This window comes from Abrus precatorius, unplaced genomic scaffold (genome assembly GCF_003935025.1).
Source record: "Abrus precatorius isolate BTA unplaced genomic scaffold, Abrus_2018 Scaffold8, whole genome shotgun sequence".
NCBI lineage: Eukaryota > Viridiplantae > Streptophyta > Magnoliopsida > Fabales > Fabaceae > Abrus > Abrus precatorius.
Window position 1 is genome coordinate 1,520,083 of NW_020874428.1, and position 18,049 is coordinate 1,538,131.

Consider the following 18,049-nt stretch of genomic DNA (forward strand, 5'->3'; position numbering starts at 1 on the left):
CTTAAGATCAAAAAGATTATTTTACTATTTCAAGAATTAAATCAACCAACACTCGTATTTTCAAAAATATTGTTAGTTAATTTTTACTTCCCTCAAAATCAAATTCATCCACCTCAAAATTAATTTTAAAAAACACAATTAAGTTACATGTTAATGCCAAATCACGGGAATTTCTCTTGGTAGCAAACAAAAATTGGGGATTTCTTCAAATTTGCTCTGAAAGCATTTCTAAATAAGATATAGTCATCTACAAATAAAACAATGGAAGTGCAAGTGCAAGTATAAATATCATATAACATTCTCTTAACATTTTGTAAAAAAAAAACAATAAATTTAATACTTGACATGCATAAAAAAATTAATATTTTCTACATTTAATGATGAAAATTTATTAGAAGGGTGTCATAAAAAAATAAAATTATTATAAACAAAATGGCCTTGGTTAGTAATTATACAAGTGAAGAATGATCTTATCATTTTGGAGACAAGATATTCTAACTCCTGACCTCCCTGTCCCCACCCAATTCCCCAGAAAATGATTTTTGACGTCACTTCATATGTACACTCCATTAATCAAACTCACCATTCTCATCCATTCACTCCAAAATTCAAAAGATGCAAATTCTGTGAAAGAAAAGACGAGATATAAAAGCTTCAGAGGAAAACTGGACTCATGATAAATGACATATATTAAAGATAAACAAAATAAGTTACGATGTCTAATGTTGCTACCCTGTCCTCTCCAAATGGTCCACCACCTACACAAACTATGTTAGCCACTTACTATGTTTTCTTCTGTTCATGATACTCTAATATTCTTTTATATATTATTATTCTATATTTTATTTATATTCACATTTTCTATTACTCTAACTTTTTTTTATATTATTCTTTTAAAACTCAGCCTTCACTACCAAATAAGATAATTAATTTGTATTACAGCACATTAAAACTTTTAATTAGCTTTTAAACTCTAAAACTTTTCTTTCTCTATTTTAATCATCCAATTTTAAAAGTTATTTTATGAGAGCCCTTTGAAAAGAGTTAAAATGTCAGCTCTGAGGAAAAGATAAATAGTTGTTTACTGTTCTAAGATTTCCTCAGAAACCGAAAGCTATCAATAAGCAACCAAATGCATTTTCAGACTGGAAATCATGAAAAGAATAGAATACAACATTGAGAGATTAAAATGTTGCTACATGTAAAGTTGTTCCATGGGCACAAGTAATGTTATTTGATGATTTAAGACCAGTGAAGATAACTTGACCGATAAGTTAGCACGTTCCCGCACATACAAAAGGATAATCGTGAAACGCCCTATGAGAAAGAACACGAGAGTTATAATATGAATGCAAATTAAACGATACCAAGCCACTTGTTACTCAAATTAATTTTTGTTGATACATCTACGCATATTTTGTTATTTTAATTTTTAAAAAATATAATAAAAATCTAATTATGTAATATTTAACCATTGCAGGTTGAAAAAAGCATAACTATTTATGTGAATGCTCAGTGATAGAAAGTGTCCTTTACTAAAGGTTTGCATTTTTTTATTTTTTGTTATTTTAATATATATAATTTTTTAGATTTAGGAAAATTATTAAATTATTTTAATAAAAATAAGTTATAATATAAAAAAATTAAAAATTAAAAAAATTTCTTTTAGAGGAAACAAAAACTTTGTAAAAAACGTGAAACTAAAAACACAATTAAATTAAATAAAAATTAAATTTTTTAAAATAAAATTGTAGCCCTAGTATTTTAAGATTTTGTTAGTAATATATTCCACAACATATATTTCTCACACATATTTTAGTTAAAATTTATTTTAAAGCATACAATTTTTTGTAAATCTCACTTTAAACTTAATAATTTTAACTAATACTAATACAATTAATAATAATTTTTAGGTCATAAATAAAAATATAAACAAATATTTCTAATAATTCTTTTGATACTTCATTATTTTCTTTTTTTTTGCATAAATTTTTTATTTAGTAAAAAGATACCAATAATACCTTTTTAATATATTATTCATAATACATATTTTATAATTAGTTTAAATTCATAGAAAATCATGAAATTATAAGTATATTTTATTAAATAAAAATTGTGACTCACATAATTTTATAATTTTTAATAAAATTTAATTAATATAAAAATATATTAAAAATTATATAAAATGGATGATTGTAATTTTTAATTATATTATTAGTTTTGATAAATGTAATGTATTTTGTAATATGTTTTTATAAATTTTTAAAAATTTAATTTTTAAAATATTAAAATGTTAAAATTTAATCTATGTCATTAATTCTTTATATTAATTGTTGGCTGATGAGAAATTAATATTCTTACATGTCATATTATTTAATTTTTAAAATATATTAAACTTAATTATATTTTTTATCTTAGCATTATTTTGTTATTATAATATTATTTAATTTTTAAATTTTTTTTAAGTTTAATTATATTTTATTTTTATAGAAAAATTTATCATTTTTTTCGTTTTTAATCAAATATTAAGAAGTTATAATCATAGAGTTGACCGCACTAAATCTAAATTCTTAATATTTCCGGATTAAATTATAAAAAAAAAAATATTATAAGGAAAGACTCAAGAGTATATTTGACAGATGTGGAAGAAAAATTAGGGTTTTGTGAGCTGAGAGTGAGAGCAACAATGGCGCCGAAGCAGGGGAGAGTGAGGGTTAGCAGAAACCCAGAATTGATTAGGGGAATTGGAAAATACTCAAGGTCTCAGATGTACCATAAGAGGGGTCTCTGGGCCATCAAGGCTAAGAACGGTGGCTCTTTCCCTTGCCATGATTCCAAGCCCAAGCCTCAAGCACCAGCTCAGAAACCCCCTAAGTTCTACCCTGCTGAAGATGTCAAGAAGCCTCTTCTCAACAAGCACAAGCCCAAACCTACCAAGCTCAGGTCACTCATTTCTCTTCAATATCAATGCCTATTTTCGTTATCAATTCTCAATAACAGTTGGTGTTTTTAAACAAGTTATAATCTGATATGAAACCTAAGGTTGTCTAGATTGGGATTTTAGGTTGCGAATGAGCCCTATTTATTTCTTTTTATTTCAATTGTACTTTTCTTAACTTGTTTAGATTGAGAAGATGTGTCTCCGATTATCTTATATGGTTTATGTTGTGGTTTTCAGGGCTAGCATTACTCCTGGGACTGTGCTGATTCTTCTTGCCGGCAGATTTAAGGGAAAGAGAGTAGTGTTTCTTAAGCAGCTTCCTTCTGGATTGCTTCTTGTAACTGGTACCCCTTTTTAATCTTTCTGTTAAATTAGTTATTTATTTATTTTCTGCGTGTGTGCATTTGAGTGTTACTGCTAGAATGGCTTGGAGCGTTATACAATTTCTTTGTGAATACTGAGTATTTTAATAAGGATCAGTTTAATGTTTACTATGTAACCTACATTTTATTACTTGAATTGACTTTTACTGTTATTTCTTCACATTCTTAATGGTGTCTCCCTTACTATTTTCTTTTGTGCATGTCTGTCTGTTAATGGTAGTGATTATACGTTTGGGTGGTTTCTTTAACCTCCTTTCACTAAAGCTTTTGGTACCAATTGATTTCTGTTTGAAGGCACAACACTCTTCCTTTAAAGATGTACCCTGCTTTCCAGTCTTCTCTGCCCATTTTTCATAGGCTTCTTTCTCACCATTTCAGGTCCTTTCAAGATTAATGGAGTTCCTTTGAGACGCGTGAATCAGTCTTATGTGATTGGCACATCAACCAAAGTAGATGTTTCTGCAGTTAATGTGGATAAATTTGATGACAAGTACTTTTCAAAGGAAGCCCAGAAAAAGAAAACGAAGGGAGAAGGGGAGTTCTTTGAGGCAGAAAAGGAGGTTAGTTTGTCAAATTTTGTAGTTTCCCCCCTCTTGTTTCAGTAATTTGATATGACATGTTATTGGCTGATGTGTGATGTGTGCTGATCTTTGCCATGTTCCAATGTAGGAGAAAAATGTGCTCCCCCAGCAAAAGAAAGATGACCAAAAGTCTGTAGATTCTGCATTGATAAAAGCAATCGAGAGTGTTCCAGATTTGAAGGTTTACCTAGGTGCCAGATTTTCCTTGAAGGCAGGGGTGAAGCCTCACGAGCTAGTCTTCTAGAAGAAACTATCGTTAGAATTGTCTTCCTATATTCTTTTTTTTTGGCTGAACTTTGATCTTATAGTTGCATTCGTTGGTAATAGACATCTGAAAACGTGAGTTTTATTTATGTTAACAACAGATATTGTTCCAGGGTTTTTCCTTCAATTCTGCATATGCATATATAACTGTACTTTCATTTACCTTTATGCATTACTACAGCTTCTTCTAAGATCTAGTACGCGAGTTGATGTCAAGTATTCCCAGAAGTTTATAGTATACTACAAGAAACCATATTGATCAAAGCTTCAACCAGATTAATTCTCCACCATATCTTGCTCTTTCAAATTGTTTTTAGATATACTAGCAACTCACTATATATACCACAAATTCTTTACAATGCGCTTCAAGAAAAACTCCTCTTACTCGAGAATTTGAGATGTACTTCACGGGAAAACGAATATAATTAATGATATTCCTGGGAAGAAATGTTTGAGAAAGGACAAGGCACTGGTTAATATATATAGGCATCTGTTTATTTATGACTGGCACTTCTACAAAATCCGAAAACTCTTCTTAGTAATATGCCTATGCCCCCTTCACATTCTCTTAACTCAAGATTATTTACATATAACCTCTAACTCCTAAATATATATATATATATATATATAGTGACATAGCAGCTAGATTTGTGTTTGCTAAAATCAACTTAGTGATTTAAGTGTAGAACTTCCTAACTAGCTTCAAAGTTCAGAATTCCAGAATGAGCACTGTGGATGGTGCTTTTTACCAAAAATTAATGTAAATTAGAAAATCAGGGATTTAATTAGGGATTGGCGGATTCTTTTTGGCGGGAGTGCAGTTCATTGGAACCAAGTCATCAATATCTTGTTCTCCTCTCTGGTTTGGCTTAAACTGGTTTCCGTGGCTATTCTCAGCCGAAACTTGAGTTGATCCATCCATTGTCTCTCGCAAACTTTTCTCTCCGCAAGAAAATACCAATGAGCACGTATATTATATACATTTGGTTTAATTATGTACTCATCAGTTATAATTTGAAGGAAAAAGTATGTTTTAATTATTGTAAATATGATTTCAGTGTTTTAATTTTTTTTTTTATTGATTTTGATCATTATAAATTTTAATAATGATGTGATATACATTTAGCCAAGCTATATCGTATACTATGGGTGGTGATAAGAATTATTTAAAATTAAATAAATACATAGAGGAAATTGAGCTCACCTATAGCAATAATAGAAATGAAACAAAGCAAGAAAAAAGTGATCAGAAGAAGGTGGTTTGCTTCCAACAAGCTTGCATCTATGGTGTACTTGTTAAGGATACACCAATCCACCTTTTCCCTGCTAAGGTCTCTAATCCTATGTTTTCTTGTTTGCACGTCTAATTAGGATATTTTTTATGAAGTTACACACTCTCCTTTAGGAGTGGATACTTACAATAGCACTTTATAATCAAGTAAGTATTTGGTATAAAATAATAAATGTTATTTAATATTTTTTTCTACCTTTTTCTTGTCCTTCTTATTTCCTTTTATAGGTAATATATATTGGGCCTAGTGGATATGTTAGGCTTGACAGGTCAACCATAGATTATTTATCTAATAATTCATATAATTAATCTTGCTAACCTAATTTAATCATAATGTTAATTTATCTTAAGGTGGCCGAAAGGATATGCGACACCATCCGTTCGAGGGTGAGGTCGAAGGAGTGGTTGGTACCCTTCGTCTTGATATAAGGCGAAGGGGTGGTTAGCATAGTTGTCAATAGCGGCGCGATATATTGTGCTGGCACGGCACGGTGCGGCCTTCGGCCGCCACTGCAGTTTCGATGTGGAGCAATTTCGTCATCGCGCAGATTGTGGGTGAAATAGCGGCGACCTGAGATGGAAGATTGCGTGTCTATCGCGATTTGGGGAAGGAAAAGAACTAACCCTAGTTGCTTAGTAAAATTGTACGTTTTTATTTTTTAAAACACTGCATTTTGCTTTTTTTAAGTGTAAAAATGTCATTTAACCTTTTCTAAAACTTATAAATATAATACAAATATAAATCATCTTCCATCTTTCATCTTTGTCTTCGCAGTCCACTCTAAAGCATAGGAAGTTTCGATTTCTCCCTTTCACTCCTCTTTCCGGCTCACCCATTCAATTTTGCCGGCCAAATAAGCTTTTCCAGTACATCTTCTCTGGCCTTTCCTCTCCGGCATCATTGTTCACCAGAGTAATGAAATTTTCTAGCCCATTTCCCCTGCTTTCTGTTCACTGCAGCAAGCTCATTCTTTTGTTTATGACTTCATGCTTTGCTGATGTTAAAACTTTAGTTTCTATTCACACTCTCCTTCTTCATTCATGATTGCATGCACTATTTTGCAGAAAGAGATAAAGTTTTGTTTTCTCTGGTGTTTGGTCATATTCTATTTTTCTGGTCAGGACTTCAAGCTTTGATTTTTTACTCATCCTCTTTGCCTTGGAGTTGAAACTATGTTTTCTTGTTTATGGTTTGATTTTTTCTTGCACTCTCTTGTTCATGCCCTCTTTTGCTGAAAGAGAATTATCTGCACACTCTCTTATTTGAAAAGAAAACAACCCACGCTCTTCGCTGTTTTAGACTTCTAGTCCCATTCCATGGCATCTTCTCAACAAGGACAAAAGCAAGGAGCTTCTGCAATTACTATTTGTGGCTTAGTGAAGCCCACTGGAGAAAATATTGACATAGCTTGGCAATGGAATAGCCTCAAAGATATTAACAACAAAAAGAATGTTACATGTGACTTTTGTTTAAAAATCACAACAGGGGGGATTACAAGAGCAAAAAGGCACCAAATAGGAATAAGGGGTGATGTGGGTGCTTGTAAAAAAATTTCATTAGAGATTAAGAAGAAGCTTATTGAAGTATACCAACAAAAGAAGGTTGAAAATGAAAAAAATACAGTTGATGAATTGAAAGAAGATGATGATGAGGAAGAAGAGGTTCAAGAAATACATTTTGTTCGGGCCAGAAAAGACCTATAAGCGAATCACTTACTGTTAGTTATGTTGTAAAGAAGGGAAAAAATGTAAAAGGTCCTTTGGATTTGTTACTCGTGAAGAAGTCAGAAGCATTAATTAAATTGGAAAAAAATCGAAGGCAAACAAGCATCAAGGATGCTTGTGACAAAGAAGCAAGGATAATGACAATTCAATAAATTGAAAAATTCTTCTATAGAAACTCAACCCCATTTAATGTGATGAAGTCTAAAAGCTTCAAGTTCATGGTTGAAGCAATTGGAAATGATGGTCCACACTTGAAACCACCAAGTTATTATGAAATGAGAGTTCCTTTATTAAAAAAGGAATTAGAACTAACAAAGGAAATGATGAAACCTTTGGAGGTAGAACGATTGAACTTTGGATGCCCTATTATGTCAGACAGATGGATAGATAGAAAGAATAGGACATTGATTAATTTCTTGGTAAATTGTCCTCGTGGCACAATGTTTGTAAAGAGTGTCGATGCTTCTTTATTTGTAAAAGCTGGAGAAAAATTGTTTGAGCTGTTAAATTCCTTTATAGATGAGATGAGAGAAGAAAACATTGTCCAAATAGTGACCGACAATGATAGCAACTATGTTTTGGCCGATAACAACTCAGAACTTCAACTTAAGTTTTTAAGTATTATACACAACAAAAATATTCTTTTATTGTTTTTATCTTAAATAAATTGTTAAAATCTTGTCTTAGGAAAATATTTACAAGCGAAGAGACCACACCCATTTTGGACTCTATGTGCAGCTCATTGTTTAGACTTGATGTTGGAGGATATTGGGAAGATTTCAAAAGTCTAAAGAACCATACAAAGGGGTTGTCCTCTTGTAAGATTCATATACAACCACTCCTTAGCTTTGAACTTGATGAGAAAGTTCACAAAGAAAATAGAATTAGTTAGGCATGAAGTCAATAGATTTGCAACAACATTCCTTACTTTGCAAATGTTGCAAAAACAAAAAAGCTTGTAGACAATGAAAAAAGGCCAGCAATGGGATATATATATATATGTGTGTGTGTGTGTGAAGGAATGGATAGAGAAAAGGAAGCCATTGAAAGAACCTTTAACAAAAATGAAGAGAAGTATAAGAATATATTTGAGATCATTGATAGAAGGTAAGAATGTCAACTTCATCATCCACTACATGTTGCTGGTCATTTCTTAAACTCCAAATTCTATTATTCCAATGCAAGTATTAAGTTTCATCCAGAAGTGACACATGGATTATACAAGTGCATTGAGAGATTGAGTAGCTTTGAAGAAGAAGTGGATAAAATTATAATAGAGCTGGCCACATACAAAAGAGCTGATGGAATATTTAGTTTGAATGCAGCTATAAGACAAAGGCATACTTTGGCTCTTGGTTAGTTTAAAGTTTTAAACCAAAAAAGTTTGATTTCCTTTTAATGTTGTTTTTTATTTTTTTAATTGAATAATGTCAATTATTTTAATAACATTATAGCTGAATGGTGGAGGAATTATGGAAATCAAGTTCCAAACTTGCAAAAGCTGGCCATTAAGGTGTTGAGTTTGACTTGTAGCTCATTGGGTTATGAGAGAAATTGAAGTATTTTTTAACATGTAAGTAACTAACTTCTAATTAATAATTATTTTTTAATTTATATTAATTGGTTGTGAAAAGATACTAACATTTTTTTAATTAATAATTAGATTCACTCTAAGAAGATAAGCAAATTAGAGAGCCAAAAGTTGCAAGATTTAGTTTATATCAAGTACAATCAAAATATGCTAGATCGTTATAACAGTCGTGATGTGATTAATCCCATTGTTTTGGATGATATTGACGATTGCAATGAGTGGTTGATTGAAGAAATGAGAGGAGAAAATACGAAACTTGGTGAGTTGTTGCGGAAGCTACTAGGGCTGATGAGCCTATTGCTTGCACTAGACAACAAAAAATACTAAAGAAGAAAGCTGCTACTACTTCTAGCTCTAGAAAGGGGAAGAATATTATGCAAGATGAAAAGCAAGAAATTAAAATAGATGAAGAAACTAAAGAGGAAGAGGAAGAACACATCTACACAAGTAGTGTAGAGAGTGACAATGACAACAAAAAGGAGGATTTTCAATCAAAGACAGAATCTGATTAAATTATTAGATTAGATTAGAGTTAGGGATAAATCACTTTTAAACTTTAACTTTATCCTTAGGAAACATTTTTTATTTAATAACTCTCATGCTATATTGTTTTGCACTTTTACTTGGAACTATGATTATGTAAAATTTCTTAAGTATTTGTATTTAAATTTTGTGCACATAACATATATATATATATATATATATATATATATATATGTTACAAATTTTTAAATAGCAATCATCCCGCTATACGCTATTCTGCTATAGTGTTTTAGGGGTTAGCCGCTATTTACCGCTATCCAAGATTAACAACTATAATGGTTAACACTCTCCAATCCATGGGTGAGGCCGAGTAGATACTCGACCCCTTTCAGCTTTAAGAGTGGCCGAGTAGGACCCTATTCAGTGCATATGGTATTACTACGAAACCTTGAACTTGCTCATGAAATCTTCTAGTTGCCCTCTTTTTATAGGCAGGAGGGACATAGTTGCTAAAGACATGGGGTGCATTGGACTCTTCCAGAACAAGAAAAACAATCGTTACAATTTTCATTCAAATCATTGTTTCCTGCTTTATTCTGCATGAAAATGACATCCCTTACCTGAAATTGCTACAGGAGTTCCATCAACTTCTTCCTCCACCAATGCATCTCTGCTCCCATAAATGAAAAAGACAAAATGTGAAAAATATTCAACAGAAATTTTAATGCAATACTCAAACATTTACATGATGAATATTGTATGCCAAAGTAAGATCAGAAATTAATCTATTGACACAATACATTTGTTACATCTCCTTAAAGTCATATGATATCAATTCAATATAATCACGAGTTGAAGCTCATTTTTTCTCTATCATGCTAACCTATTATGTTTTCAAATGATGCATTCTTCACTTCTTGTCATAACTCTATGTTTCCCTTTGAAGAGAAGGCAGGTGGAGAAATTACCCCACTAACCTATCAAAAAAATGAATAAGAAAGCACTTAGGACAAATTCTTTCTCATAGTTCTTTCCAGAGATCATTCTTTTGCATGTCAAATTCCAAACATTTTGAATCTCAAAGTAATTAAACTTGCAATGCATATAAGCACAAACACTTCACTAAGAGCCTTACCAACAAGATAAATACAATGTCCATTTAAATGTGGCTTGATCTCTCGAGATTTACTCTGAAAGTTTATTGATTCAAGTAAGATAATTACACTTAGATACCAAGAGAAACAACAACTAAGCTCAGATTACTATATCTACATGTTATATTATAATCGAAGGGTATATGGTATCCCTACACTAAAAGCGCCTCAATCAATTAAAAGTGGCAAAAGCCATTATTCTATACCTTCAAAATCAACTCTTAATCAATAACAACATGAAGCTTAGGAGTGTTCATAGGTTGAGTTTGAGTTGGGTGAGTTTTGATAAAAAAAAATAACTCAATCCAATTAAAATTCCATGAGTTGTGTTGGGTCGATTTTGACTTTTTTTTTTCTTCCTCTGATCTAAACCAATTCAACCACAAATAGGTTGGATAGTCAGATTAACACTTAAATATTATATAAAAATAAATAAATTTTACTGTAGGATTGATGGTACAATATTAATGTCTTAAATAACGAATCTTTTACAATCAAATGAGAAATAATTAATTCTAAAACATGATATAGTACCAATAGTTTTTATATTCATCTAAATAAGGGATCAATGGTTAATCTTCAAGTTTTTACATAAATCAAAATAATGCAAAGTTAATTAAAAAAAAACCTTTATGTAATGAGTCATTAAGTTTATTAGATTAGATTTTAACATTATAAACCTATGACTCAATCTATACTTTATTGAATTTCAATATTTTTATCATTAATCCATTTACTCGAACTAACTCATTAATTTTTAATTAAGTTAAACTAATTGATTCATTGGATCAATAAAATTTATGAACACTCGTGGCATGAAAGTTTTCGAATTGTGTGTGATATTGAAGTTACAATGAGATTTGAAAAAAAAAATGTTGTTAATACTTAAAATGGGCAGCATTTATTACCCTCATTAACAACTGCATATCATTCGAGTATACTTATATACTACATTTGCTCAAACCCATATCTTTCCTTAAAAGATATATCAAGTTTATGTTTTCAACAAATCAACTTAGAGAATAGTGATTAAAGCTGTGAATAATTAAAGGTAATTTAGAATTGAGCGATTTAAGGATATTTAGCTCACTCATCACCATGATAGAAACCTTCTTATAAGTCACAATGATTTAGAACCATTAGTTTCACTCTTGAATCCTTTTCCACACCCTAAAAACAACTAAAAAACAATAACTTTATCAGAATTGTAATGCATTAACTTACTGTTTTTCGACTATAAAATAAGGTTACTTTGTTCTACAACAAGATCGAGAGAGTGTAACCGCAAGGTAAGATAATCACCATAAGTTTTTAACAACAATTTTTTCTATTTTTTTTAAATTTAATTTTATCACTAAAAATACAAGATAATAAAAAAAAGTATACATATAAAAATAAGTATTTTTAAAAAATTATATAAAATAATAAAAAACCTAAGTAACAAGTTTTTCTTTAAATTTTAAAATAAAATAAAAAAATAATTAAATTTTATATCAAGAAAGAGTATAGTTCACACATTTTTTTTTTGTTAATTTTGATAACAAAAAGTATGTGTGATTAATTATGAAAGTTAATAGCTCTACTACATCTCTTATATCTCAAATAAGGCTTATTTATTTTTTTAATGTTTTTTAAAAAATAAATTCTTAAAATAATATTTTTTAAAAACTAATTCCTTGTCTAGGGTCTTTTTTGTCACGTCAAGACCTGTTTTGCATATTGTATGGATGAAATATTTTTATTTTTATTTTTTAAATGCTATTTCATCTTTAGCAGAGACGAAACTATCAGAGTGCGCCATGTGTCAATATATGGTGAGTTTCACCTACGGCAAAGACGAAACTCAATGAACGGTGCCATGTGTCATGATCTGGATCAATTTACGAAAGTAGTTAAAAAAAAGAAAAAAAATTATATTTTAATATTTAATTAAAATTTATTAAAAATAGAAAATTATAAAATTTAAAAATAAAAAAATTATATAATTTTTAATTAACTTAATTAACAACTACAAATATATTAAAAATGTATATTGAAATTACACTATGTATACCGTATGACGCAAAAAAGAATACCCGCTAATAAAATTATAAATTTATAATTTTTTTTATTCAAACTAGTTTGTAAGTTAGGTGTGATATTTAAAAATCTTAATAATTTATATAATAAATATGTATTTTTTATAATTTTTATAGATATTTAAACTAAGATTAACAAATTCTTAACACTATATTTTTTAATATATTTATAATTATTAATTAATTTAATTAAAAATTATCTAAATTTTAATAATTTATTCTTAAATTAAATATTATGATTTTTTATTTTAATATATTTTAATTAAATATTATATTTTTTTCCAATACATTTCCATTAAATTCCAATGTTGCCATTATAAATTTATAATTTTATTAGCAGGTATTTTTTTTTGCGTCATACATTATACATAGTGTAATTTCAATATATATTTTTAATATATTTGTAGTTGTTAATTAAGTTAATTAAAAATTATATAATTTTTTTATTCTTAAATTTTATAATTTTCTATTTTTAATGAATTTTAATTAAATATTAAAATATAAACTTTTTCTTTTTTTTTTAACTACTTTCGTAAATTGATTCAGATCATGACATATGACACCATTCATTGAATTTTGTCTCTGCAGTAGGTGAAACTCACCAGATTTTGACACGTGGCGCACTCTGATAGTTTCGTCTTTGCTAAAGATGAAATAACATTTAAAAAATAAAAAAAGATATATTTCGTCTATACAATATGCGAAACAGGTCTTGACGTGGCAAAAAAGATCCCAGACAGGAAATTGATTTTTAAAAAACATTATTTTAAGAATTTATTTTTTAAAAAACATTAAAAAAATAAATAAGCCCTCAAATAAAGTAATTTTATTTATAATTTAAATATTTATTTATAATTAATTGTTAACAGTTTGGTTTTAATTAATTAGGAAGTGAAAATTTGTTAAGACACTATAAACATATTATATTGCATGTCTTCTTGTTACAACTTATTTCTTATCTGAATTTATTATTTCATTTTTAATGTAAAATATATGATATGCTAGAAATAGAAATTATAGATATATTATCAATTTTTGGTTTTTTTTTAAACAATATAGATACTTCGTTTTTTTGTCCAAACAAGCCATGTATAAATTATTTTGAATTTTGAATAGTAATCTGATGCTCTGCAAAAAAAAATAAAACGATTGGGCTCGCAAATAGATTCATTTAACAAAAATGATTGGGTTTTGACCCATGAACAAGTGTATTGATAGGGTTAGGGTTGCCGATGTGTGAAAAATTAAATCAAAACCCTCCCTCTTAAACCCTAGCTCTTTCCAGACTATAAAAGCCCCCTAAAACCACTTATTTTTCCGTTGCAATTCATCTCGTCGCCATTTCCGTCTCGTCGCCGTTTTCGCACTCTGCTTTCGAAAATGGCTCCTCCTCGAGGTCGTGGTGGTGCCGGTGGAGGGTTCAGGGGTAGGGGTGATAGAGGGAGAGGAAGAGGAGGAGACAGAGGTGGCACACCGTTCAAAGCACGTGGTGGTGGCCGAGGAGGAAGTAGAGGTGGTGGCCGTGGAGGAGGAAGAGGTGGTGGCCGTGGCGGCGGCAGGGGTGGGATGAAGGGAGGGAGCAAGGTTGTTGTTGAGCCTCACAGACATGAAGGTATTTTCATTGCTAAGGGTAAAGAAGATGCTCTTGTAACTAAAAATCTTGTCCCTGGTGAGGCTGTTTACAATGAGAAAAGGATCACTGTGCAGGTTCTCTTCTTTCTGATTTTTTAAAAGTTCTCTGATTTTTAGTGATTTATTTATTTTATTAAATAGGAAAAAGGTGTGTATGTTATATAAATTAAGGATGGTTGTGTTGTTGGTGACATGTGAATGTTAGTATTTTTTAGAATGAGGATGGTACCAAAGAAGAGTATAGGATTTGGAACCCTTTCCGTTCAAAGTTGGCTGCTGCTATCCTTGGTGGGGTTGACAACATATGGATTGTAAGAAGTTTCCCTGATAAACGTGCTGTGTTTTGTCATTGTGCTTCGAATACACTATACTGACATTTTGTTTATTGTTTTACTAATAAAGAAACCTGGAGCTCGGGTTCTTTACCTAGGAGCTGCTTCTGGAACAACTGTTTCTCATGTGTCGGACGTTGTTGGCCCAGTAAGTTCAAGTTCAAGTACAAAATTGCATTATCTTTGCATTTGTTGTTTAAAAAGGCTGTTTATAGTACTTATCGCTTTATAGACTGGAGTTGTATATGCAGTAGAATTTTCCCATAGAAGTGGACGTGACTTGGTTAATATGGCAAAGAAGCGGACTAATGTCATACCCATTATTGAAGATGCTAGACATCCAGCTAAGTACAGAATGTTGGTTGGCATGGTAGATGTGATATTTTCTGATGTTGCCCAACCCGATCAGGTGTAAATTTCTTACGATACTCTTGAGGGTGGTTCTATCCTTGTTACAGTTACAGCACATTTATTAGTAGTGTTATACAAAGTCGATGTTTTTCAGTCTTTATTGCCATATAGTCATTGTTTTCATTTTTACTATTCATTACACAGTGGTTCAATATGGGATAATCAGTGCATATGATGAGTTATACTCGGATTCCCCTTCAAGACATTTTGGATGATGTAGACCCGAGTTTCTGATGCACTTCAATTTCTTTAATTTGTTTTTGTATATAATGTCTGATTATTTTAATTTTAATTCAGTGATGGGCGGTTTACTTTTCTTTGATCATTGCATGTATACCTGTTTGATACCTATAATTACTGAATTTTTAATTTACTGTTATTAATAAATGTGGTATTGGTGTATTTACTGTTTGGGCTGTTAGTTTTCAATTTTGTGTATTTCTTGCTTGTTTATACTTTTATAAAAATGAATTCTATTGGAAGATGAAGTTTTTTTAGAACACTTGTCAACCAACAAGGAGATTGAAAATCAAGTTAGTGTATTGATCAGTTTTGTTTATGATTTCTGTGTGACCATTGCAGGCAAGGATTTTGGGATTGAATGCTTCATATTATCTCAAAGCAGGGGGTCATTTTGTCATTTCAATTAAGGTTTGTTCAGAAATTTATTCATGTTTTTGTAAGAAAATTGGGTGGTGTGACTTGTCATAATAAGGGGCAAGTGTGGAGAACATTGTCGAAAGGGTGACCCTGTATTTTGTGTGAAGTCTTTCCCCCTGTTTTTTAACATCGTAAACAATTTTTTCATGACAATTTTAAATTTATGTTATGGTTCTTTGGTTGGTAGATTGCAAGTGAAGGTGTAAAGTGGTGGGTTGTGTCTTCAGTTATATGCTGATGGTATTAAATCATGCTCACTCAGTTCATTTGTGTATGTTAGGCTAATTGCATTGACTCCACCGTCCCTGCTGAGTCCGTGTTTGCTAGTGAAGTCAACAAGCTGAAGGCAGACCAATTTAAGCCTTCGGAACAAGTCACTCTTGAACCATTTGAGAGGGACCATGCCTGTGTTGTTGGTGGATACAGAATGCCCAAGAAGAAAAAAGATGCCGAGTAGATTGCTTTTTACAATGTCATTTCAAAATTCTATTTTGCTTTATTTTGCCTTGTTGTGATGAGTTTAATTTACCTCTGTAACACATTACTTATTAAAAAGTTATTTTTATGATTCCTTTATTTAACTTAAATGGTTGGTACATTTGCAAGACGTATGCAATCTAACATGAGTAGAAGGTTAAGTTGTGCAGAAACAAACAAGGTGTGCAAATTTATCAGTTAAAGGAACGATGCCTTCACAACATTATTGATGACTCATGAATATCGCATTTCCCGCAGCGTTAAATAAATATGAAAATTAATGTAAATTTGACTACTCATAAATACAGATCGGTTTTTAAAACGTGCGTAAAGAAAATGAATTAAGTATTAAACATTTTATATTGAATGTTGAAATCATTATAAAATATATATATTAAATAGTTTTTATAATTTAGGATAATAAATGTTTTTAACATATATTATTACGTACACGTCATCGAAACTTAATATAGTTATAAATTTTATAAAAATATTTACTGAAAATAATTTTATTTGAGTTATTTTATTAAGACTACAAGTTAAATTAAAATAATTTTCTTTGAAAAATATATGATATTTATCTAAATATTAGTCATTTTTCAAGTAATTGAAATTTATTGTAAATATATTTAATATATATTTCTCGCTTTTGATCCTATAATTGTCTTATTTTAAAAATAACATACAAACGATTTTTCAATTATTATCAATGAAGATAATTTAATATATTTTTTAAATAATCAATTTGATTAAAAATAAAAATTCTCTTATTCTCTGAATAAATATAAAGTTATCCTAGACTTTTATTATTTTTATACATTTTTAATATTTTTTTAGTAATTTATTCTTTTGTCATTTTTCTCTTTTCTCACTTTTTTTTGTTTTTTTCTTGTAAAACATAAAATTGGAAATTCTATCTTTTTTATCCAATTTATGAATATAAAAAATATTTTTGTTGACTCGAAATTATAAAAAATAATATTTTTTTAAAAATTTATCCTTAAAAAGGAGAGAATGACGGTATGATATATTTATTGTTACTCAAAATGTTTATTATTATTTTTATTTAAAATATTTTTATTATGTTCATCAAATTATTAACAAAGAGGTTTATTTTTTAAAATTAAAGTGACAATAAATATATAATAATAAGGATAATTTTTTCTTTAAAACGATAAGTTCATTATCACTCTAAAATATTTATTATTATTTAAATTTTTTAATTAGTTAATTAAATTAATAATAATAGCATTAAATAAACATTTTAAATATAAATAATAATAAAGATTTTAAAGTGACAAAGAAGATATTAACGTGAGTAATTAGCCCCAACTAATGAGAATTCTCTTGAATGTTTTTTAATACAAAATATTTTTCTTCCATTAAAAAGAAACTATAAAATTAGCATTACAATCTCATAAGTGATATGCATCCATTGATATAGAAGCGGAGAATTTGACGCAATCTCATAGGCAGGTTTTTATTTATTATTTGTGGCTCATTAATAATAAATTTATGTCGAAACATGTCATTTTTATAAAAAGAAAATTACAAAACTTAATTTTTCAACACACAAAACAAGCAAGAGTTAAAAAAATCAGAGATTTTTAATTAAAAATTATTATTTATTGATTTTTTTATTGTATATCCAATAGTAATTAGCTTATCATTAAATTAGATACATGTTTAAAACAATCCCGTTAAAAAAGATCGAAAATTAAGCCACACTCGTAATCTTTATACCTCAATTTAAACACGAGTCTTGATAACTCGTTTTATTAAAATCATTTTAAAAATTTAATAAACATTTTTAGGGAAAATTCCATTTATAACACATTGAAAATTATATTTTCTAATGATTTTTTTTAATAAGACACGTATTAGGATTTTTATTTCAAAATTTTAATGTAATTTTAGGATACACATTAAAAACTCACATATAATAACTGTTATTAAAAATAAAAAAATTATTATTTGTTAAATTTTATTATATATTAATAGATGCACTTTAAAAAATATTTTTTTAATTATTCTTTGAAAAAGATT

The 18,049-nt window shown here is 29.3% G+C and overlaps 2 protein-coding genes and 1 non-coding gene across 3 annotated transcripts; all 3 read left to right on the forward strand.

Moving 5' to 3' along the window:
* The first annotated feature begins 2,637 nt into the window (after nucleotides 1-2,637).
* Nucleotides 2,638-4,930, forward strand: LOC113846906 (60S ribosomal protein L6-like). Its single transcript, XM_027475642.1, has 4 exons — nucleotides 2,638-2,943; nucleotides 3,179-3,285; nucleotides 3,703-3,884; nucleotides 3,994-4,930. The coding sequence occupies exons 1-4, from the start codon at nucleotides 2,687-2,689 to the stop codon at nucleotides 4,147-4,149; spliced, it is 702 nt and encodes a 233-aa protein (XP_027331443.1). The 5' UTR covers nucleotides 2,638-2,686; the 3' UTR covers nucleotides 4,150-4,930.
* An 8,861-nt stretch (nucleotides 4,931-13,791) lies between these two features.
* On the forward strand, nucleotides 13,792-16,120 carry LOC113847422 (mediator of RNA polymerase II transcription subunit 36a-like). Its single transcript, XM_027476522.1, has 6 exons — nucleotides 13,792-14,198; nucleotides 14,339-14,434; nucleotides 14,526-14,603; nucleotides 14,688-14,864; nucleotides 15,449-15,517; nucleotides 15,807-16,120. The coding sequence occupies exons 1-6, from the start codon at nucleotides 13,872-13,874 to the stop codon at nucleotides 15,981-15,983; spliced, it is 924 nt and encodes a 307-aa protein (XP_027332323.1). The 5' UTR covers nucleotides 13,792-13,871; the 3' UTR covers nucleotides 15,984-16,120.
* On the forward strand, nucleotides 15,032-15,104 carry LOC113848674. Its single transcript, XR_003501937.1, has one exon. It is a non-coding gene; the product is annotated as a small nucleolar RNA snoR60 (small nucleolar RNA).
* Nucleotides 16,121-18,049: the final 1,929 nt, after the last annotated feature.